The sequence below is a fragment of the Strongylocentrotus purpuratus genome, unplaced genomic scaffold, assembly GCF_000002235.5.
Source record: "Strongylocentrotus purpuratus isolate Spur 01 unplaced genomic scaffold, Spur_5.0 spur5_scaffold_14, whole genome shotgun sequence".
NCBI classification, from domain to species: domain Eukaryota; kingdom Metazoa; phylum Echinodermata; class Echinoidea; order Camarodonta; family Strongylocentrotidae; genus Strongylocentrotus; species Strongylocentrotus purpuratus.
This window is the reverse complement of record NW_022145599.1, coordinates 9,473,782-9,491,887: the sequence shown is the minus strand read 5'-3', so window position 1 is coordinate 9,491,887 and position 18,106 is coordinate 9,473,782. Positions and strand designations below refer to the sequence as shown.

The 18,106-nt window shown below is 38.1% G+C and overlaps 1 protein-coding gene across 1 annotated transcript in view; it reads left to right on the top strand.

Annotated features, from left to right (window-relative positions):
- Nucleotides 1-1,068: 1,068 nt before the first annotated feature.
- The window catches only part of LOC105444520 (sacsin-like), a 34,641-nt gene continuing 17,603 nt past the window's right edge, over nucleotides 1,069-18,106 (top strand). Inside the window, exons 1-4 of the mRNA XM_030984985.1 lie at nucleotides 1,069-1,480; nucleotides 15,275-15,296; nucleotides 16,136-16,218; nucleotides 17,146-17,404. Of these exons, the coding sequence (XP_030840845.1) occupies nucleotides 1,478-1,480; nucleotides 15,275-15,296; nucleotides 16,136-16,218; nucleotides 17,146-17,404 (367 nt within the window). The 5' untranslated portion in view covers nucleotides 1,069-1,477. The remainder of the gene's footprint in view (nucleotides 1,481-15,274; nucleotides 15,297-16,135; nucleotides 16,219-17,145; nucleotides 17,405-18,106) is intronic.

The window sequence follows — 18,106 nt, the reverse complement described above, 5'->3', positions numbered from 1 at the left end:
CAGAACATGAACGATTCAACCTTTTATTATAAAAGACAGAGATATGCTTAAATGATTTGCATCATACTTTTTGTTATAAAAGTAACAAGGATAATTGATATAAAGTAGAGGAAGAGGAAGAGACATGCGCACTGTACTTTCAGTAGTAGGTGTGCCAAGTCCTTACGTAGGTAGGCCGAATAATTATGCAAACATGTTGTTTTCTTGTTCTTTGAAAAACTTTGGGAATTTCGGTAAAGGCACTTTTTACATCAAAAAGTTAAACGCTTCCCATTCACCGCGCTACCAACTACCATTAACGTATACCTCAATCGCATGATCTAGCAATTATATGCACCGTAAAGTCCGGGCCTGATTCGCATTTATTTGCCCTATACCAGACATGTCGTCGAAGAATCTGGTCGATTTAGGAAGGGGGCACAAGTCCAAGAAAGGGCTCCCTTTGCTCGTCAGCCGCCTCTGTCAGAGTTATGTGTGAGCTTTAGCGATGAAAGGCTTTTTTTTTGGGGGGGGGGGTGATTGGAAGGGGGAAGCGAGTAATATATTATAACAAGGATATAACATATAGGAGTTTTGCCGGCTGAACTATTCTTTAATCTAAACAAAAAAGTGAGGAAGAAAAGACAAATGAATGCAACAACAAAATCCTGTTGATGTACAGGCTTTTCTAAAGCCGGGGGCGGTGGGTGGGGGGGGGGTAAATGAATGGAATGCAGGGAGCACGGCTGAAATTACACAACCCTCCAACCCTGCTCCAGCACACTTCACTTCCCATGCTTTCAACACAGGCCGACAGTTGTCACATCACCCCCTCCCCTAACCAATTCCCCTTGTTTCAGGAACAAACCCTTTTCAGTCGTTGTGCGTAACAGAGTCTGAAATATGAGAATACAAGTACGCTAAGACTTTAGCCGCTCCTGACACAGCCACAAACTGACAGATCTTGGCTCTGCTCAAGGCTTTACATATTGTATATTATATTTGTCATACTGTTCGGGAAAGTATATATTATTTCGATTAGATCAATTGTAATCGAATGAAGTTTTGAATATGAAATGGGACCGGGGCTGTCTCTGTATATGCATGCATGCACTACATGTTATTGCATGTATCTGCGCATGTGCTATGCCTTATCCGGCGAACTCGGACATTTAATTCGGTGATCTAGTCTTACATGGACTTTTTGAGAGATTCCCGAGACCCCCAATACGAAAAGACGGGACGATATCACAGCCCGCGCATCACCGTTATGTAGTCATTTAGTTTCTTGTAAATACTCGACGAGGTCTTCAAAGTAACCATGGATGCTTTTCATTTCATGGTCATGATTGCCACCTGCATCGCGCTTCATGTTTGCCCAACGTAGAATAAAACAAAGCTTCCTGTTGGAGTGTTTGGCCGTGAAGTTGGTAAAGATGAACCAGTTTGATCGATAAATGTGCAATATTCTTCACTAGCGTTCATTTCTTCAAACAAAATGGTAAGCTTTATTTTACTTTCAATAATTTATGAGACTGTAATATGCCTTTGGGATTGTAAGGTACATGCGAATATTGCTCTGGGCCACTTGCTGCCAGTGCTACAACTAAGTGCTGTTCTTAACTACATAAAATAATATAACATGTTTGTTAATAATAATTGCAATTAACACTTAATTGACTCTCAAAAGCACTCCTACAAGACATGTGAACTAACCGTAAGTACGTTATGAAGAGTTCCTGGGTGTGATTCTTACTGTCTCAAATATTTGTTAACACATAGCCTTTATTACAATTTTTAAAAAAGTTTCGTGTAAATATTCCAACTGACGATGAAAAAATGAAGTAATGTTTTTTTTTTCTTCCAATCAATGTCGTTCAACATTTTTAAAAAATATATTAAAAAAATGCTCCACTACTCGTCAACCAATTTCGTTCACCTTCTTTTTAAATATCACCTTTAAAACATATATAAAATGCTCCACTACTCGGCAACCAATTTCGATTCAGTTTGTTTTGTCTGACCGGGTAGCCTAACATTTGATTGTAGATTGGAAAACATTGCAATTAATCCAAAAACTACATAGAGTTTTATCTAATGCGTTAGAAAGAGCAGAATGAGATCTACGAGATGATTCCAGTATCTATCTCTGTACCCATCCCCTCTCCCCGAAAAAAAAGAAAGAATTAATGCCCTTCTGGCTCTAAACAGACGACTTTATTTAATGTGACCGTGAACATATAGCCATGTACATTTAGCAATACAATGAACTTCCGGTAATACAGAGTGTATCAAAAAAATGTTAGCCAATATTGGTAGCTTCTTATTAAAAAGTTATAACCTGTGTCACCTTAAATTTATTTTAAAGAAGAACTAATCCCATGTCTAATTATACCATTTTCATAATTAGGCTGCCAAGAGTGACCGGACAGCAGGCTTTTCCAAAAGTATTGTCAAAATCCTCTTGTACCTAATTTGGGCTGAAGCAATGATTGTGGGTCAAAATCCATTATGTATGTTATCTCATTCCAAAACAAATGTTCCTTTATTCCTTTATCCGTAAGCTTCTCATTGAGTGATACAAAATGGATATCAGTTTATCAGGGATGTTACCTTTTAAAAAATAAAAGTCTGTTGTCAATTTCTTTGATATTTATCATCATAAATCTTCTTTTTTGCATTTGGGTCCAGTAACCTTTGAGTTTTCGATTGTTATTCGAGATAAACACATTATGCTCCTTACGCATGTGAAATGGCGCAGTGGACAGGTGAGCAGAGAGAACTTGGATATATCATGAGACGAGAAGTTATTATATAGGCTGTTTAAAATAATTAAAGGTTATCCTGTCGATACCAACAAGGTTCTGTGAAAACCTAGTTACATTGCCTCATTTTAAACAATGAAGCACAAGGCACAATTTAACTTTTAAAATAATTTAAGACCAAAGAAGCGCATGCATATGGCCTGACCAATATTACCCCTAAAGCCAAAACTTGGAACAAGGCGATTTTGACAACATTTGTTAAAGACCCTAGTGCTCATTCACCCGTGGCAGAAATTATTATGAATAGGGTATCATTGGAAAGAAATTAGTTACTCTTCATCAAGAAAGCAATTCCAAAGTCATATTGGTTATGAATTTTCAAATAGGAGCTACCACAGTTGGGTCAACTTTTTATTGAAACGCCCTGTATAATCGCAAGTGACTCATTCTGATACATGAGCATGTATTTCGCAATGCCATAATTCTCACGCGATGACTATGTGAACGGTTGCGCAATCACATGCCGTCATGTTATTCGGGAAATTGACAATTATAAAAATTATTTTTATAATTGTCAATTTCCCGAATAACATCATTATCATTATCACACTGGCAGATTGGGGGGAGCACAACCGGTCTCTGCCCCCAATAATAACGGTGCCTTATTCAATATATATATATTTTTTTCATTTTCATTTTTTTTTTCTTCCAATAAAAACACAATATTTACATAATGAATACTAACAAAAATATACATTGGAAGGACCACTAAGAAAGCAATACTTACCAGGAGGGGCCCTGTACAAATAATTATAAAGAAAGAAACGAGCATAGATGAAATTTGAATGAAATCTATCAACATGCAATAGTAATAAAATATTCAAAAAACACCCATGCATAAAGGATTAAGGGAGAGATATCTTTAAAATATGATGAAACTGCATCATCTGACATCACACTACCTATCAAAAATGCCATCTGCTTGATGATAGCATCTACTCGCGATATATTCTATTTTTCATCTCACTATGTTACCGTAGCTAAAAGGAGATAAAAGCCCTTAGTAACTAAAATTGTCATTTTAGCTCATATCAAAGTGTCAACTTTAGAGCGCTATAACTTTTTGTGTTAGAAAAGAAATGAACTTCGAATTTAGATATAATATAAACCATATGTATGGACATTTTTTAAAGAAAGTTCCAAGTCAGCAGTTTTCATAATTCTTTAAATATGCAGAGATAGGTATTTTGGCGCAATCAATTAACCAGCTATGTGTAAGATAATAACAGACCTGGATTCAAATGATAGACTGGTATCACTCTCTAAAAACTATATACTTGAAAGTTGGAATCAGAACATGCACTCGCATCCCCTCACCCATAACCGTAAGATGCGGTGGGATGGTGTCAAGCTCCCCTCATTTTTTTGAACGCATCTAATAGGCATCCGGCCCGTCACCTCATATCCAGGAAGCAGAATTACACCATATCCGAGTATGCGGCTAGCTTGCTTGCAAACATCTTGTCTGGTGGGTGTATTTTTCATTACGAAATAACATATTTGCTACTGCTACCTGAACCCTGTCTTATAAAGAGTTAATATCCTTAGCAACTATGTACATAAGAGACAGGGTAGTACTGCAAACTTGCGATTGATTTGGATCAATCGCAACTCTTTATAAGACGGGTCTACAACGTCTCTTCCACCTTCACTTCATTGTGGTGTCTGGTCATTTAGCAGCTTGTCGTAGGCATTTGTGAAGGAGATCTCATTTGAAATGTTCTAATGTATTTCTCTCTTCCACTTTTCACAAGGGCTTGAAGAATCATTGGTGCTTGCAAGAGTGTGTGGGGTTTATAACTTATAGTATCTCCCTAAAGAATTTTAGGAACGTTATTATTTTTATCAGTAATTTTCTTATATTCTACACAAATCTATTTAGATCAATAATTTTAAAGCAATAATTCCGGAGATCTCTAAATTCGACGTCAGATCGGAACCCCGGGGGGGGGGTACTCAGATTATAGTCGGACGGGGGTGTGCGGCTGAGACCTCCGAACCCATACCCACATCCAAGGGTCCTTTTGCTGAAATAGGTACCCATGTCTAAGCATTTTTTGTGAAAAATGGACCCATGTCTAAGGATTTCAAACGTCAAATATTACATTTTTTAAGCTGTAATAATACACTCCAGCAAAGCATATGAAGAGTCAACGCTAATGCATATTGACCTTTAGCACTGCACTACGCGTTAATAGGCAGCATTTGAATACATGAATAGTCAATACACTCGTAACACAGAGATGCACACAATAATGCCGATGCGGCTGATCGGCAAGTTCGACAGTGGACTCACAATTTGATCTTTTTAATTATTCTTTCTAACATCGGAAAGTTGAAAAAATGTATTTTACTGCTATTTAGATCTTATCGATTGTCACTAAAGTATAGATTTTTAGTGAAATTAGTTGAGTTTTATACAGTGGTGTTTGAAATGTTGAGAATCAATAGCACAGCTTTTAATACACAGCCAGGATAGTAATGCACCTATGTGTGTATTAATACAATGGCCAAAAATTTTGCAGTTTCTCGATAAAATTGTTTATTAGTAAACTCGTCCCTATTTTCACGAAGTGACAGTACTGAGGAAAATCGTCACGCAAAGTGAATGCAATTATTTTTCACTACCGTCACTTCGTGAAAACAGCGACGAACTGTACCATACAACATGTAGTTTACAAGTAGTTTACACACATAAAGATGAAAACACCATGCAACATAATTATACTGTGCTAGCACCTCTAGCATCTGTTCTAATTGAAGGACTTTTCCTGTTTTAATTAACGTACCCGTACACGAGCTCTCAAGCATTGGCTATATAGCTCCCTGCTTGAGCCCCGCTGCTGCCCGGCTGCTGGACAGAGGGTACGCAGGGTACAGCTGATGATCATATCATTTTCAGCGTGCAAAGCGCTACAAGTTTCCGGGGGTACGACCCCTATACGGGCGGATACCATACCTAGCGCGCATTATGCCATATGAGTACCCGGTATAGAGCCCATGGGGTCGTGATATATGTGGTACCCCGGGATCTAGTTGAGTTTACGAGCTACTGACTTAGAGGTCAGTGCGTACACCTCGTACACTGGAAATGCAATCAGCCGAAGGATTCATTTATTTAGAGATGGGAGAGATTTAGGCATTTGCAATGTAGGAGAAAATCCCAAAATCCCGGAGAAAATGAGGGAGAAAAGAGGGGAAAGGAATAAATGAAAAAAGGGACCCATGTCTAAGGATCTTTCCTGAAAAAGTCACCCTTCCGAGCGGCACATCCCCGTATACCCAATATACGTGAGTACCCCCCCCCCCCCCCGGGATCGGAACGAGCCACAACTGAAAACAATATTATAAAACAAGGATTAGTAAATTCACGCACGAGTGTTTACCGCTGATTTATTCAAACATGGATTGACAATGGCATGAATTGCAAGTCAGAATGTCATTGAATCTAGACGAGAAGTTGCCATGTGATGAGATCGGTATTACTGACAAAACACCAGTCAAAGGTTCAAACTACCACCCAGTGTTTTCAGTTTTTTCCATCGGGGCAGTGAGTGCAGGAAAGGGTTTCAGGCGTATCAGGACAATTACCCTCTGGACAATCACCCCCGGAAAATTACCCCACGGAAAACTACCCCCTAAGGACTATAACCCCCATGAAATTTCCCCCGGAAAACTACCCCCCGAAGACAATACCCCCCCCCCCCCCCCCCGAAGACAATAACCCCCCAGAAACCCCCCCCCCCCCCCAAAAAAAAAAAAAAATAATAATAATAAATAAAAAATAAAAAATAAAAGACAATTACCACCCGGATTTCTTTTCTTTCTTTTAATACAACTTATATTAATCACTTCGTACATACATCATGGTAACAATAATCATAAAATAACTGCACAATAATTACAACAGGTAAAAACAAATGAAAAACGTCAAACAATACGAAAATACTGGGTAACACTTCTTTTTTACAGTGTATATCATAGGATTTACATTAATTCTTCCACAGGGGACAATTTCTTATAGTGCATTCCTTCAATCTTCTCCTGTTTTGCAATGTTAAGTTCTAGGTATTTCGTATTACTGATAAAATCCATTAGCCCACTTAAAACTGGTTTTGCGTTTTTCCATTTGTGGATATAAATATATCAGCAGCAAATGATTTAATAAGATAATATTGGGCCCTTTCCAATCTTTAATGAATCCAAACATCATTCTCTTCCTACTGAGATCTTCAAACTTAACGTTAAATTTCTTGCCAATCTTATCAACAAATTCCTGTCTAAGCTTAGAAGCAACATCACAGTCATAAAATATATGAACAGGTGTTTCTAAACTTGAATTACAAAAGGTACAATTCACTGACTCAACTAATTTCATCTTGTACAATCTGTTATTAGTATAAAGTATGTTATGTGACAGTTTGAATAGGAAAACTCTCATTTGTACTTCAATTGTGCACTTGAAAGGTATCGTTCTCTTGAATATCAAAGGTGCTAGAAAATAATTGTTCACAAACTGGTCTTGCTATTACTTCAGAAAGAAAACCCTTGTACACTATTTTCGCCTTGAGTTTATATAGTTCAGTTATCGAGAACTCTAATTGTGAGTGCTCTTCGCTTTCTCTATTCAAAAACATTTGATAAACTATAGGGATCAAATTCACATTTCCACCCTTTTTTCACAAAGTTCACTATTGCCATGTATTGTAAAAAATATTTGTTTGAAACATCTTTTTCATTCCAAAAATCAAAATGGAGAATTTCTCCATTGTTATCAAACAATTGGTATATGTTACCAGTGGCGGATCCAGGGGGGCCCGGGCCGGGTGGCCCGTCCCCCCCCCCCCCCCTTAAGAAAAAAAATCATGTAAAAACACGTGATTTTTACCTTTTTGGGGGGGTTGAGCCCCCCCCCCCCCCCCCTGGCGCTCAAGGGGGGGGGGTACAAATTTTAAAATTTATGAGGACCAAAAAAAAAAAATTTGCTCACTACCCCCCTCCCCCCATTGAGCGACTTTTCGGCCGGCGCGATTTTCAAATTTTTGGGAGCAAAAAAAAAAAAATAAATAAATAGTGCTCACTACCCCCCCCCCCCCCCCCCCCCCCCCCCCCCCCGCCCCATCCAAGCTTCATTTCGCTAATTTCATGTATTTTTTCAGCTCTTCCTCTAGCTCCTGTCTCAACTTTTCCTTTTCACATTTTTCCTTTTTTAAATATGGGATAGTAAATTCTCATATTTTAAATTTCAGCCAGTCCCACAGCATTTTGTAGCCATGTTCATGTTCTAATCATCAACCCATAAAGGAACATTGTCACTAAGAGCCTCAACAAATTCCTCACTGTTTAATAAACTGTTGTTGAATTTCCAGTATGAAGGCCACATTCTCTGTTTCTTAACACGTAAGTGCAATGTATCATAATTATGATCAGACAACACTCATGGAACTATATCATTTTACACTACGTCAGTTTGCAATGTGATGAGCCAGAAGTCTAGTCTTGATTGGAGTTACTTCTCCAAATGAATCTTTTAGTTGTTTTGTTCCTTACTCTCCAAATATCAATAAGACAAAAATAATCTTTCAAACTGTCTACCACTACCAGGGTACAAGAATGCTTTCAAACTGTTTTCATAGCATCTCCTTCTCTATTCATTGCAAAATCCTGAATAAAATTAAAATCACCTCCTATTATACATGTATGACCTTCATCATCAAATTCTTGCAGTATTGAATAGAAACCATTAAAAGCTCTACATCATCTCTTTCGTTGTTGGGTGCATAAATATTGTTTATAACAAAATATTTCTTGTATATTTCAACTTTGATACATAAAAAACGTCCTACTTTATCTTTAACCGAGTCAATAAGTCTAATGTCCGAAGTTCTTCTCAATATTATATACACATTCATCTGCTCATAGATGTTCCATGGCTGAATATTATGTTTGATCTGATTTTCGGTGGAATGTTTTTCTTGTAATAGAATTATATCCTTTTTTAAAACTTTGACAGGTAATTGAAGTATCACTTCGTACGTTATGCGTCATTAATTCCAAATCCATTATCCATCCTGTAAGCATCAAATGTTGGTTGCACTATTTCAAACAAAAACATATACAGTTACAATAGAAAAAAAATGAACAAAAAGGTGTGCATGAGGTTGTTACATCAGCCTCTTTCATCATAGCTCATGCGACGCCTTGCGTAGTAAAATAAATGATCTGATATAACCCTCCTTGTTGAACGAACTTAATCAAAATTGTCTTTTGTTGCTTTATCAACTTGCTCTTTCCTTCATTGTTGCTTAAGTTCTGTCTCTTTCTGTTGACGTGTCTTTAACTTTCAGCCTTTCTCATACTCAACTTATGTCCGTGTTTGTTTGTCGCGATAGAAGAGCCTTGCTGGATATAAGTGTAAGCCCTTCCGTGCTCTTCCTTTTCTGTCTGGTATGTGACATATTTCTTGCGCAGGTCTCTCATCTCCTTAGGTAGTATTTTATCAATGAAAATGGGATTCTCCTTATCCTGATAAACAAATGGTTTGTTTTTGAGTAGTTTTCAGGCACTTGTGAGTACGGCACTTCTTGTGGTATAACCAGGCGCGTACGCAGGGGGGGGGGGTTGAACCCCCTTCAGTTTTTTTATGTGTGTATTTTGGAACAACCCCCCCCCCCCCTTTATGGTGTTTTTTTCTTTTTTTTTAAATACCAAAAAAAATACCAAAACAAATTATGCCAATGGCTAACCTAAAAAAAGTGACCTTACCCACCCCCCTTACAACGGAACAAAATGTCAATTTTTCAAATTTCGAGACTCCCCCCCCCCCCCCCCCCCCCCCCCCACCGCTTATTCAGCGGCTGGCTGAGTCGTTGCGATTTTTTGGGGACAAAAAAAAATAATAAAAATATCCTCTTCCCCCCCCCCCCCCCGCTTATTCAGCGGCTGGCTGATTCGTTGCGATTTTTTTTGGCCCGATTTAAAAATGTCAACCCCCCCCCCCCTTGAAAAAATCCTGCGTACGCTACTGGGTATAACGATTGAACGCAACCATTATCGGACGAGGAGCCCCTCTTTTGGATGACTGACCAGAGCGGTGTACCCCCTCTATAGGCGGGTTTTGCCCCTGTAGATCCAAATGTGACTCTGCAAAGGGCTGGATCAGCCCTTCACAATTTCCTTTCTCACAGCCCTCAGGGAAGCCAAATAATACAGCTGAGCATCTCATTTCTCTAGCTGCAAGATCAACGAAACGTTCCTTCTTTCATTGATTTTCTTTCTCAAGCACTTTCACTCTGTCTTTTGTTTCATTTAGCTCAAAATCATTGTGCTGTTGTTTGTCATTCAACTTGTCGATGTCTTTCCTGTTTTCACTTATCTTCTGTAGAGCCACATCTAGTCTGGATGTCAAGTTTTTCATTCATTTTGTCCACTTTACTGTTTGTATTGTCCATTTTGTTAATAATCGTCATAAGCAAATCCTTTGTATCATTGGCTGCGATGTTATTCGCCTGATGCCCCTTACCGTTTGTTCGTCGTTTCTTGTCAACATGGTCCATCGTACTGCTGTCAGATTCCACGCCCAGAGCTTCGGGGATAGATTTGACGAGGTGTCCGGCAGGTACTTCACTCGTACTTTGAGTGTCCATTTGTCCCCGCTATTGTCCATAATTTCTGCTTCTTTATCTGATTTGTCTCCAGGTTGTTCAAAGTATTTAGCGATGGTATTTGGGTTATCTAAGATCCTTTTCCTAGCAGACATTTCTGCTTTTCTGCATCGGGTTTTCTCACTTAGCAAAAATGCGTGATGTATCTAAAAGTGCGCCATCTTCTCATCGCCCACATGTGTCTTGCACCACCCGGAAAATTACCCCAGGACAATTACCCCCACCCCTGAAACTACCCCCCTATGATAATTACCCCACCCCCAAGACAATTACCCCCACCCCTGAAACTTACCCCCTATTCATTAAGGAGGAAGTCCATCCTGATAATACGTTAGTATTAATAAAAGCATAATTTTGTCGAGGGGTACTTGTCCTCAGGAGGTGGAGGAAGGGGGGGGGGGGGGTTGTCTTAGGGGGTTATTTTCAGGGGGTAATTGTCCTTGGAAGGTAATTGTCCATGTGGGGGGTAATTGTCCTAGGGGGTAAATTTCCTCAGGGGTAATAGTCCTTGGGGGGGGGTAATAGTCCCGCTGGTAATCGGCAGGGGGGGGGGTGATTGCCCAGGGGATAGTAATGTTTTCATAAAATCTGTTTCAGGCAGGGCAAACCTAATTGTTGCCGATTTGAAGTACACACACAAAATACACACACAGCTCGACGATGTTACTGATGCATATTCATTAGGGCATAAGCGAATGCCTTACGTCAGAATACATTAGCGCGAACTTTTGACCCCGCACACTGGCAAAAGCATCTAGAGTTTAAACGTTCTTTTCGACGATGGTTTTGGGCAATCGAGCGATGAGTGGAGACACCACGCTCTGTGTGGGATATGTGTAGGTGGAGGAGGACATAGATGATTGAAGAATTAAAAAAATACATAAAAAAAGGACAGAATTTGGACTAGTGGATGCCACGCACATTTTTTTAAATACTAAAAGTGTCATTTTTTGCACAAAATTTGAAGTAATAAACTTGTTAAATATACATTTGAGTGTTGGATATTACATATGTATAGTGCAATGAAACATAAAAGTGTGATTTACTCCGAATAGTGGACTATCAAAACTAATTATATTTCAAATTTTTTGACACACCATTAATCTGTTCAATGAAACTCTTTTTCTTGATTAAACAATATATGTTGTCACGACACAAAACAGAAAGAAAAAATTATCAGATAATGTGATGGATAAGTCATTTTGTAATCCCAAATGAATTGATGTCTTTTTACAGGATGCGCATTTTGAGTGGAAACACACTGTACATGTACCGTACATGGCAATTCCAACATATTTTAAATATGTCAATATACGCCAAAAAGAAGACACAAAAAAGGTATTAAACAAATACCTAAAACAGATTTTTGTTTTCTTCTTTTTTTCTTAAATAAAAAAATGGTTAAATGAAAGTTTGCATAATTTAAAATGGTGACTTTCTGTTTTCTAGGACCCTCGGATATGATAAACTGTCTGGTTGCGACAAGGTAGGTGATGGACGTGAGCGCTGGGCCGTTATAATGAAAACGAATCACGACATATTGGAATTTTGACTGAATATTATGATTTTCGACAACATGAAACAAATCGTAAGCATTTAAAGGTGTAGACCAGTTTTTGAAACGCCCCCCTCTCAACAAGTGAAATGGAAGCTCTTATTACCAATCATGTGAAAGAATATGCTTTTACTAATACGTGATGATACAAATTTTGCCGGGAAACCGCCTATTGATTGATATATTTGGCAAATTATAATATAGGGTAGTCCCATATACATCTTTCTGTGTACAGTGCTTGTAACTTTACTAAGACTGGGCCAAATTTCTTATCATTTTGATGATTCCAGAACCTTGCAGTACACACCAAAGCTTATATGCTAGATGATCAACGTTTTCTGATTGATTTCACAACGTTCAAGTCTTTCACAATGTATATTGAAATTTTAGCTCATATGAGATGAAAAGAATCAGTTTTGGAAATACAGAAATAAAGCAAGTTCTGTATGCAGACGATATAACGCTTTTCATTAAAGATTTGAATTCATTTAAGGAAATTAAAAATATTTTTGAATGTTTTTATAAAAATATCAGGCTTAAAGTTAAACAAGGACAAGACATTCATTTTGCCCTTAGGTCCACAAATATCCACTCATACATTTCCGTTTGGGAAGCAAGTTGACATTGTTAAAATACTAGGAATTTATTTTTTCAATACACGAAGATATCAAAGAACAAATGAATCATAAAGAAATATTGAGCAAGATTAAAAAAAAAATTTACGTGGTGGCAGCAGCGCGATTTAACATTAATGGGGAAAATTCAATTATTGAAAGTATATGGCTATTCTCAAATTATATATTTATCATCATTGATGCCAGTTCCAGAATGGGTGTATAGCGAAATTGAAGAAATATGTTTTGTTTTTTTGTGCAGAAGTAAGGGCAAAATTAAAAAGAGCATCATGTTTTTAAACTATCAGCAGGATGGGCTCGAAATGATGAATTTCCGACTGTTTGTAGAGGCACAGAGAATAATGTGGATAAAAAGTCTTGTAAACAGGAACTCAAGCTATCAAATGGAAAGATTACTTTAAATTTGTATTGAAACGCCCTGTATAATCGCAAGTGACTCATTCTAATACACGGGCATGTATTTCGCAATAACATATTATCACGCGATGACAATGTGAACCGTTGCGCAATCACATGCCGTCATGTTATTCAGGAAATTGAAAATTGTAAACACATGTGTACATGCGGTATCATTATTACACTAGGGCGCTTTCGCAAACGCGACGGAAGCAAAGACAACAGGAGAATAACGGCGATACAGCTTGCGAAAGCGCCCTACTATCAGATTGGGGGGGGGGTAGGAGCACAACCGGTCTCTGCCCCAACTGTGCTTAGTTGAAGTGTTCGGCGACAAAGGCACCTGAAAGATGATCTTTTTGTTTGTTGCTTACTTGTCAAAACTTTTTTTTAAAAATTGGCTTGTCAGAGATTTGGGGAATTGCACCCCTCACCCCCCCCCCCCCCCCCCTCCCACAACATTCTGGATCTGCCCCTGCTAATCATGGTAATTCCTGAAATAGTAAAATTAAAAACCAAACGAAATAAACAAATAAACAAAAAAACACCCCGGAAAGATTCATATGATTGCACGAGGTTCAAATGACAATAATTAAGTTAGGATGAAAGGGGCACTGTTGTTTTGACAGCTCCATTAACCGCTCTTGCTCATAAGACTGACAGCCCACGAGACCTATGATGATAATGAAGTAAAATATAATTATAATTAATAATAATAATAATAATAATACCCATAATAATAATAATAATAATAGTAATACCGGTAATGATAATAATAATGATAATGATAATAATCTCGTGAGCCTTCCAGCCACTTTTCAGAGGATTTACATGATCCGAAGACCCACAAAAGTCACAACCCACGGGATCGATATTAATTTCCTTATGTATAACAGTAAGCGTAGGGGCAAAGTCAAATATCATGCCTAGTTTTGGTATTAATTTCCACTACTTTACAAAGTAAGTACATCTTGTTTATTCAATAGATTTTTATAATGGTACACAATATTTTAGAGGTAAGAGAAAAAAAGTTGGAGGGGCTTCCGAAACGGCGGCCCTTTCGATCGTATTCATGTGGAAATGGGCGGTCGTGCCCCTCCCATCCCGCCTTGATGAGGGAATATATTTGTTGTTAAAGGGGTTGCAATAATTATATGTATGGTGCTTGTATGACTGGAAATTTTTATGTTGGGCAGAAATAGAAATTCATGATTTTTTTCTTCAGTACAGAGCAAATGGGTGGGGACCTCGAAAGATGCGTCACAGAGTTGCCAATTTGTGTTTGATTGATCACAACTTCAAAAATTCATAACTGTCTTATTTTAAATCAGATTTTGCTCAAACTTTCACTGACATGTACCTTTCACTTTTTTGCTATAAAATCCAGCTTGATATCAGGGTGGACTTCCCCTTTAAAACTCTATTTAACCCCACCAATAGGAGGGAGGAGGTCAAAGAATAGTCGATGAAGAGGAGGGGGGGGGGGCTACTGATCACCCCAAAATTTTCTGACACGTCACAAAGTATAGAAGAAGTAATTATCAATTACACTTAACACTCATATTGGAACACTGTACATTACTTTGTAAATGATATATGTCACCGTTGAGCTACTGTACAGTCCCAGATTTAAAAAAAATTAAAAAGTCAGTTGAGCACAAACAACACATTTTGGCCGCTATTTTATATTTTATACATTCCATAACTCAACGAAATTGATATCAACTTAAAGGTAATTAAATTTTCATCATAAGACAACAGACCCATGGTGATCGAATTGAAATTTATCTTAAGAAATAGATTTAAACACACCAAACGCTTTCTCAATAGTCAATACAGTACTACAGAAAGCAGTCAATAACTCTGGGACTCTAATTTTCAATGAAAAGAGGGATGAACCTTTCCTTATAGATGGGCGAATTCCTTAAAAGTTATTCAAATAAACTTATCTGATTTTGATATATGGAAAAGGATCTTGTCGATAAAATTCCTTTTTTGTGAGAAAAAAAATCAACAAAATGCTTTTTCACTAACAAATTTCGATGTTCTATTGAAATTAGTATCAAAATGTAAATGATTTAATTCTCTTTCCTATAACACAACGGTGGTTCAAGTCTTCTTTGAAATATCATTTCGAAAATGTTATTTTTTGTAAAAAAATGGTTTGGTTTATTCTGTATTTTTCTCACCTTTTTGTTTTCGTTTTATTCACATGCACAGGCAAAGAGAGAAGACAATGACCGTGAGTACAATTTATTTCAACACATTCAAGAATTACGCATTCAAAATGTTTATCAAATGATCAATTTTAGATTAGTAAAATGAAACATATCTACCTTGGTTCGGTCCATATTGTCAACGAAAGGCGGAGAGGTTTTTCTTGAATTCAAAACATCACCTCTAATATCTCGGTGAACTTTGTTTTATTGTTTATTTTATTGTTAGGGCATTATTCAAATGAGAGTCATCATGATATATAATAACAGATGTATTTATTAATGTCAATTACAATATAATAGTTGCAACGTAGAATTCTGTTCACATGCATAAAATCATTCCCAGAAAAAATTGGCGTCGATTGCACCACAATAGACCATTTTACCTGCACTTCAGACCATTACTTGATAAGAATATTGGGAAGGTTTAATTAAATAAGCGTAAGTGCATTCAAAAGATACATTTTCTTTACTTACGAGTAGGTATCCAAAATTGAATAAGGTTACTCAGAAACATGTAACTTCATCCCAGTCAGCTCTTCTACAAAGGTTTTATGAGGGATATGGGATGGGGTTGCGGTTTGTTGTCATAAAACAAAAATTAGTACCCCATCGCCCCCCCCCCCCCCCAAAAAAAAAAAAAAAAAAAAAAAAAAAGTGGTGAGGCATTTTTCCTTTTTCTTCAGGTTATATGCCGAAATTTCGAAAACATTCTACGAAACATTATTTTCTAGAATAAGGGATACAAAAAAGTTTACTTTTGTGTTTCTTGTGTGTTTTTTGTTGCTTTTGTTTACTTGTGACTGGATATATTAGAAAATTATATTCCAAAACATTACACAATTTCTCTTCTCTTTTTTTCCAGATGATTTCGGGATATCCGTTCCACCTTTAGTAGACTACTTAAAGACCATTTTAAGGGAATATAGTGACGGCCAGATCATAAAGGTAAACCATTCACTACGTTAATGTGATTGCAGAAGGATCATTAAATTACTCAAGATTACTCCAGATATGAAATTTGGGGCACCCACCCCCTTTAGAAGAAGGGGAATGGTCACTTATTAGAAAGTAAAAAGGGGCACTTATCAAAAGGTGAAAGGGCACTTGTAAGAAATGACAGAGACACGTGTCAAAGTAAAAGGGGCACTCATCAGAGAGTAAAAGGGGCACCTATTAAAAAGGGGAAAGGGCATGTTTAACGTAAAAGGGACACTTATTTGAGGTAAAAAGAGGCACATCTTGCACCTGCAAAGGGGCACTCATCAAAGGTGAAAAGGAGCACTTATAAGAAAGGGAAAGGGGCATTTATTACGAAGGAGAAAAGTACCTGTCAGAATCGATTAGGGGCATTTATCCGAGCTAAAAAGGAGCACTTATAAAAATGGGGAAGGGGCAAAAGTATCCAAAATAAAAAAAGTGCACTTTTGGGGCACTTTAAAAACTGTAGGGGCACTGTACCCCCTTGTTCCGCCCCGCCCCCACCCCCCCCCCTTCCCGGAGCGCCACCCATGATATCGAGAATAATGTAGGTAGGGAGCTTCTGCTTGTTATTAATAATATATTTTTCAAGATCTAAGCCTCGTTAAGTGTATTGACAAATATGTATCGGCCCTGTACTAAGTGCAACTGTCTCGGCTTTATATAGACTTTGACCTACTACAAAAAAATTATAACAAAAATTTACGAGTCAGTAATGTTCTTAACTTCTTACATAGGCCGATCCCGGAAAGGGAGGGGTTGGGAATGGTGGATTACAATTAATTTGAGATACGATACATGAAGAAAACAAGTTTAGTGTACATTGTCATAGACTCTTTTTTGTAAGAGCACAAAGTCATGCCATGGTAAATTGACGCTACCTTGCCTTTGCAGGAGCTTGTTCAGAACGCCGAGGATGCCGGCGCAAATACTGTCAAATTCCTTTATGACGTACGGCACCATGGGACCGAGACGCTGTACCTAGATTCTCTAGCACCTTACCAGGGACCAGCTCTTTACTCCTTCAACAACGCCAAGTTCAAGAAAGCCGACTGGAATGGGATTCAGACACCTGCCCGCAGCAAGAAGAAAACGGATCGCCTGAAAGTTGGACGTTTCGGCATTGGATTCAATTCCGTGTACCACATAACAGGTGAGAACGATACCAACAGGCGCGTAGCCAGGTGGGGCGGTGGGGGCGGTCGCCCCCATAAAACAAAATGCCAGGCAAAAAAAAAAAAAAAGAGAAAGAGAAGAAAAAAGTAAGAGGACGTAGGAAGAAAAAGGGAAAGGAGGCGAGAACGGTACAACGAATCGTCTTCTTTCTCTAATAATTTAATGAAACGTAAAAGCTTCCGCGTTTCGCGCGGAACGGGGGAAATTGAGTTCAAATGAAGGATTAAGAGTCGAGAACGGAACAAAGAATCGTCTTCTTTCTCTAATAATTTAATGAAACGTCAAAGATTCCGCGCTTCGAAAGAGGGGGACTGAATACAGATATGGATTAAGGGTCGGGAAAGGTACAACGAATCGTCTTCTTTGTCTAATAATACGTCAAAGCTTCCGCGCTATGCGCAGGAGGAGGGGGGCTGAATTCAGACAAGGATTAAGAGTCGAGAACGGTACTTCAAGTCGTCTTCTTTCTCTAATAATTTGATGAAACTTCAAAGTTTCCGCGCTTTGCGCGGGAGGGGAGGAAATTGAGTTCAAATTAAGGATTAAGAGTCGAGAACGGAACAAAGAATCGTCTTTTTTCCATAATAATTTAATGAAACGTCAAAGCTTCCGCGCTTCGAAAGAGGAAGACTGAACACAGTTAAAGATTAAGGGTCGAGAAAGGTACAACGAATCGTCT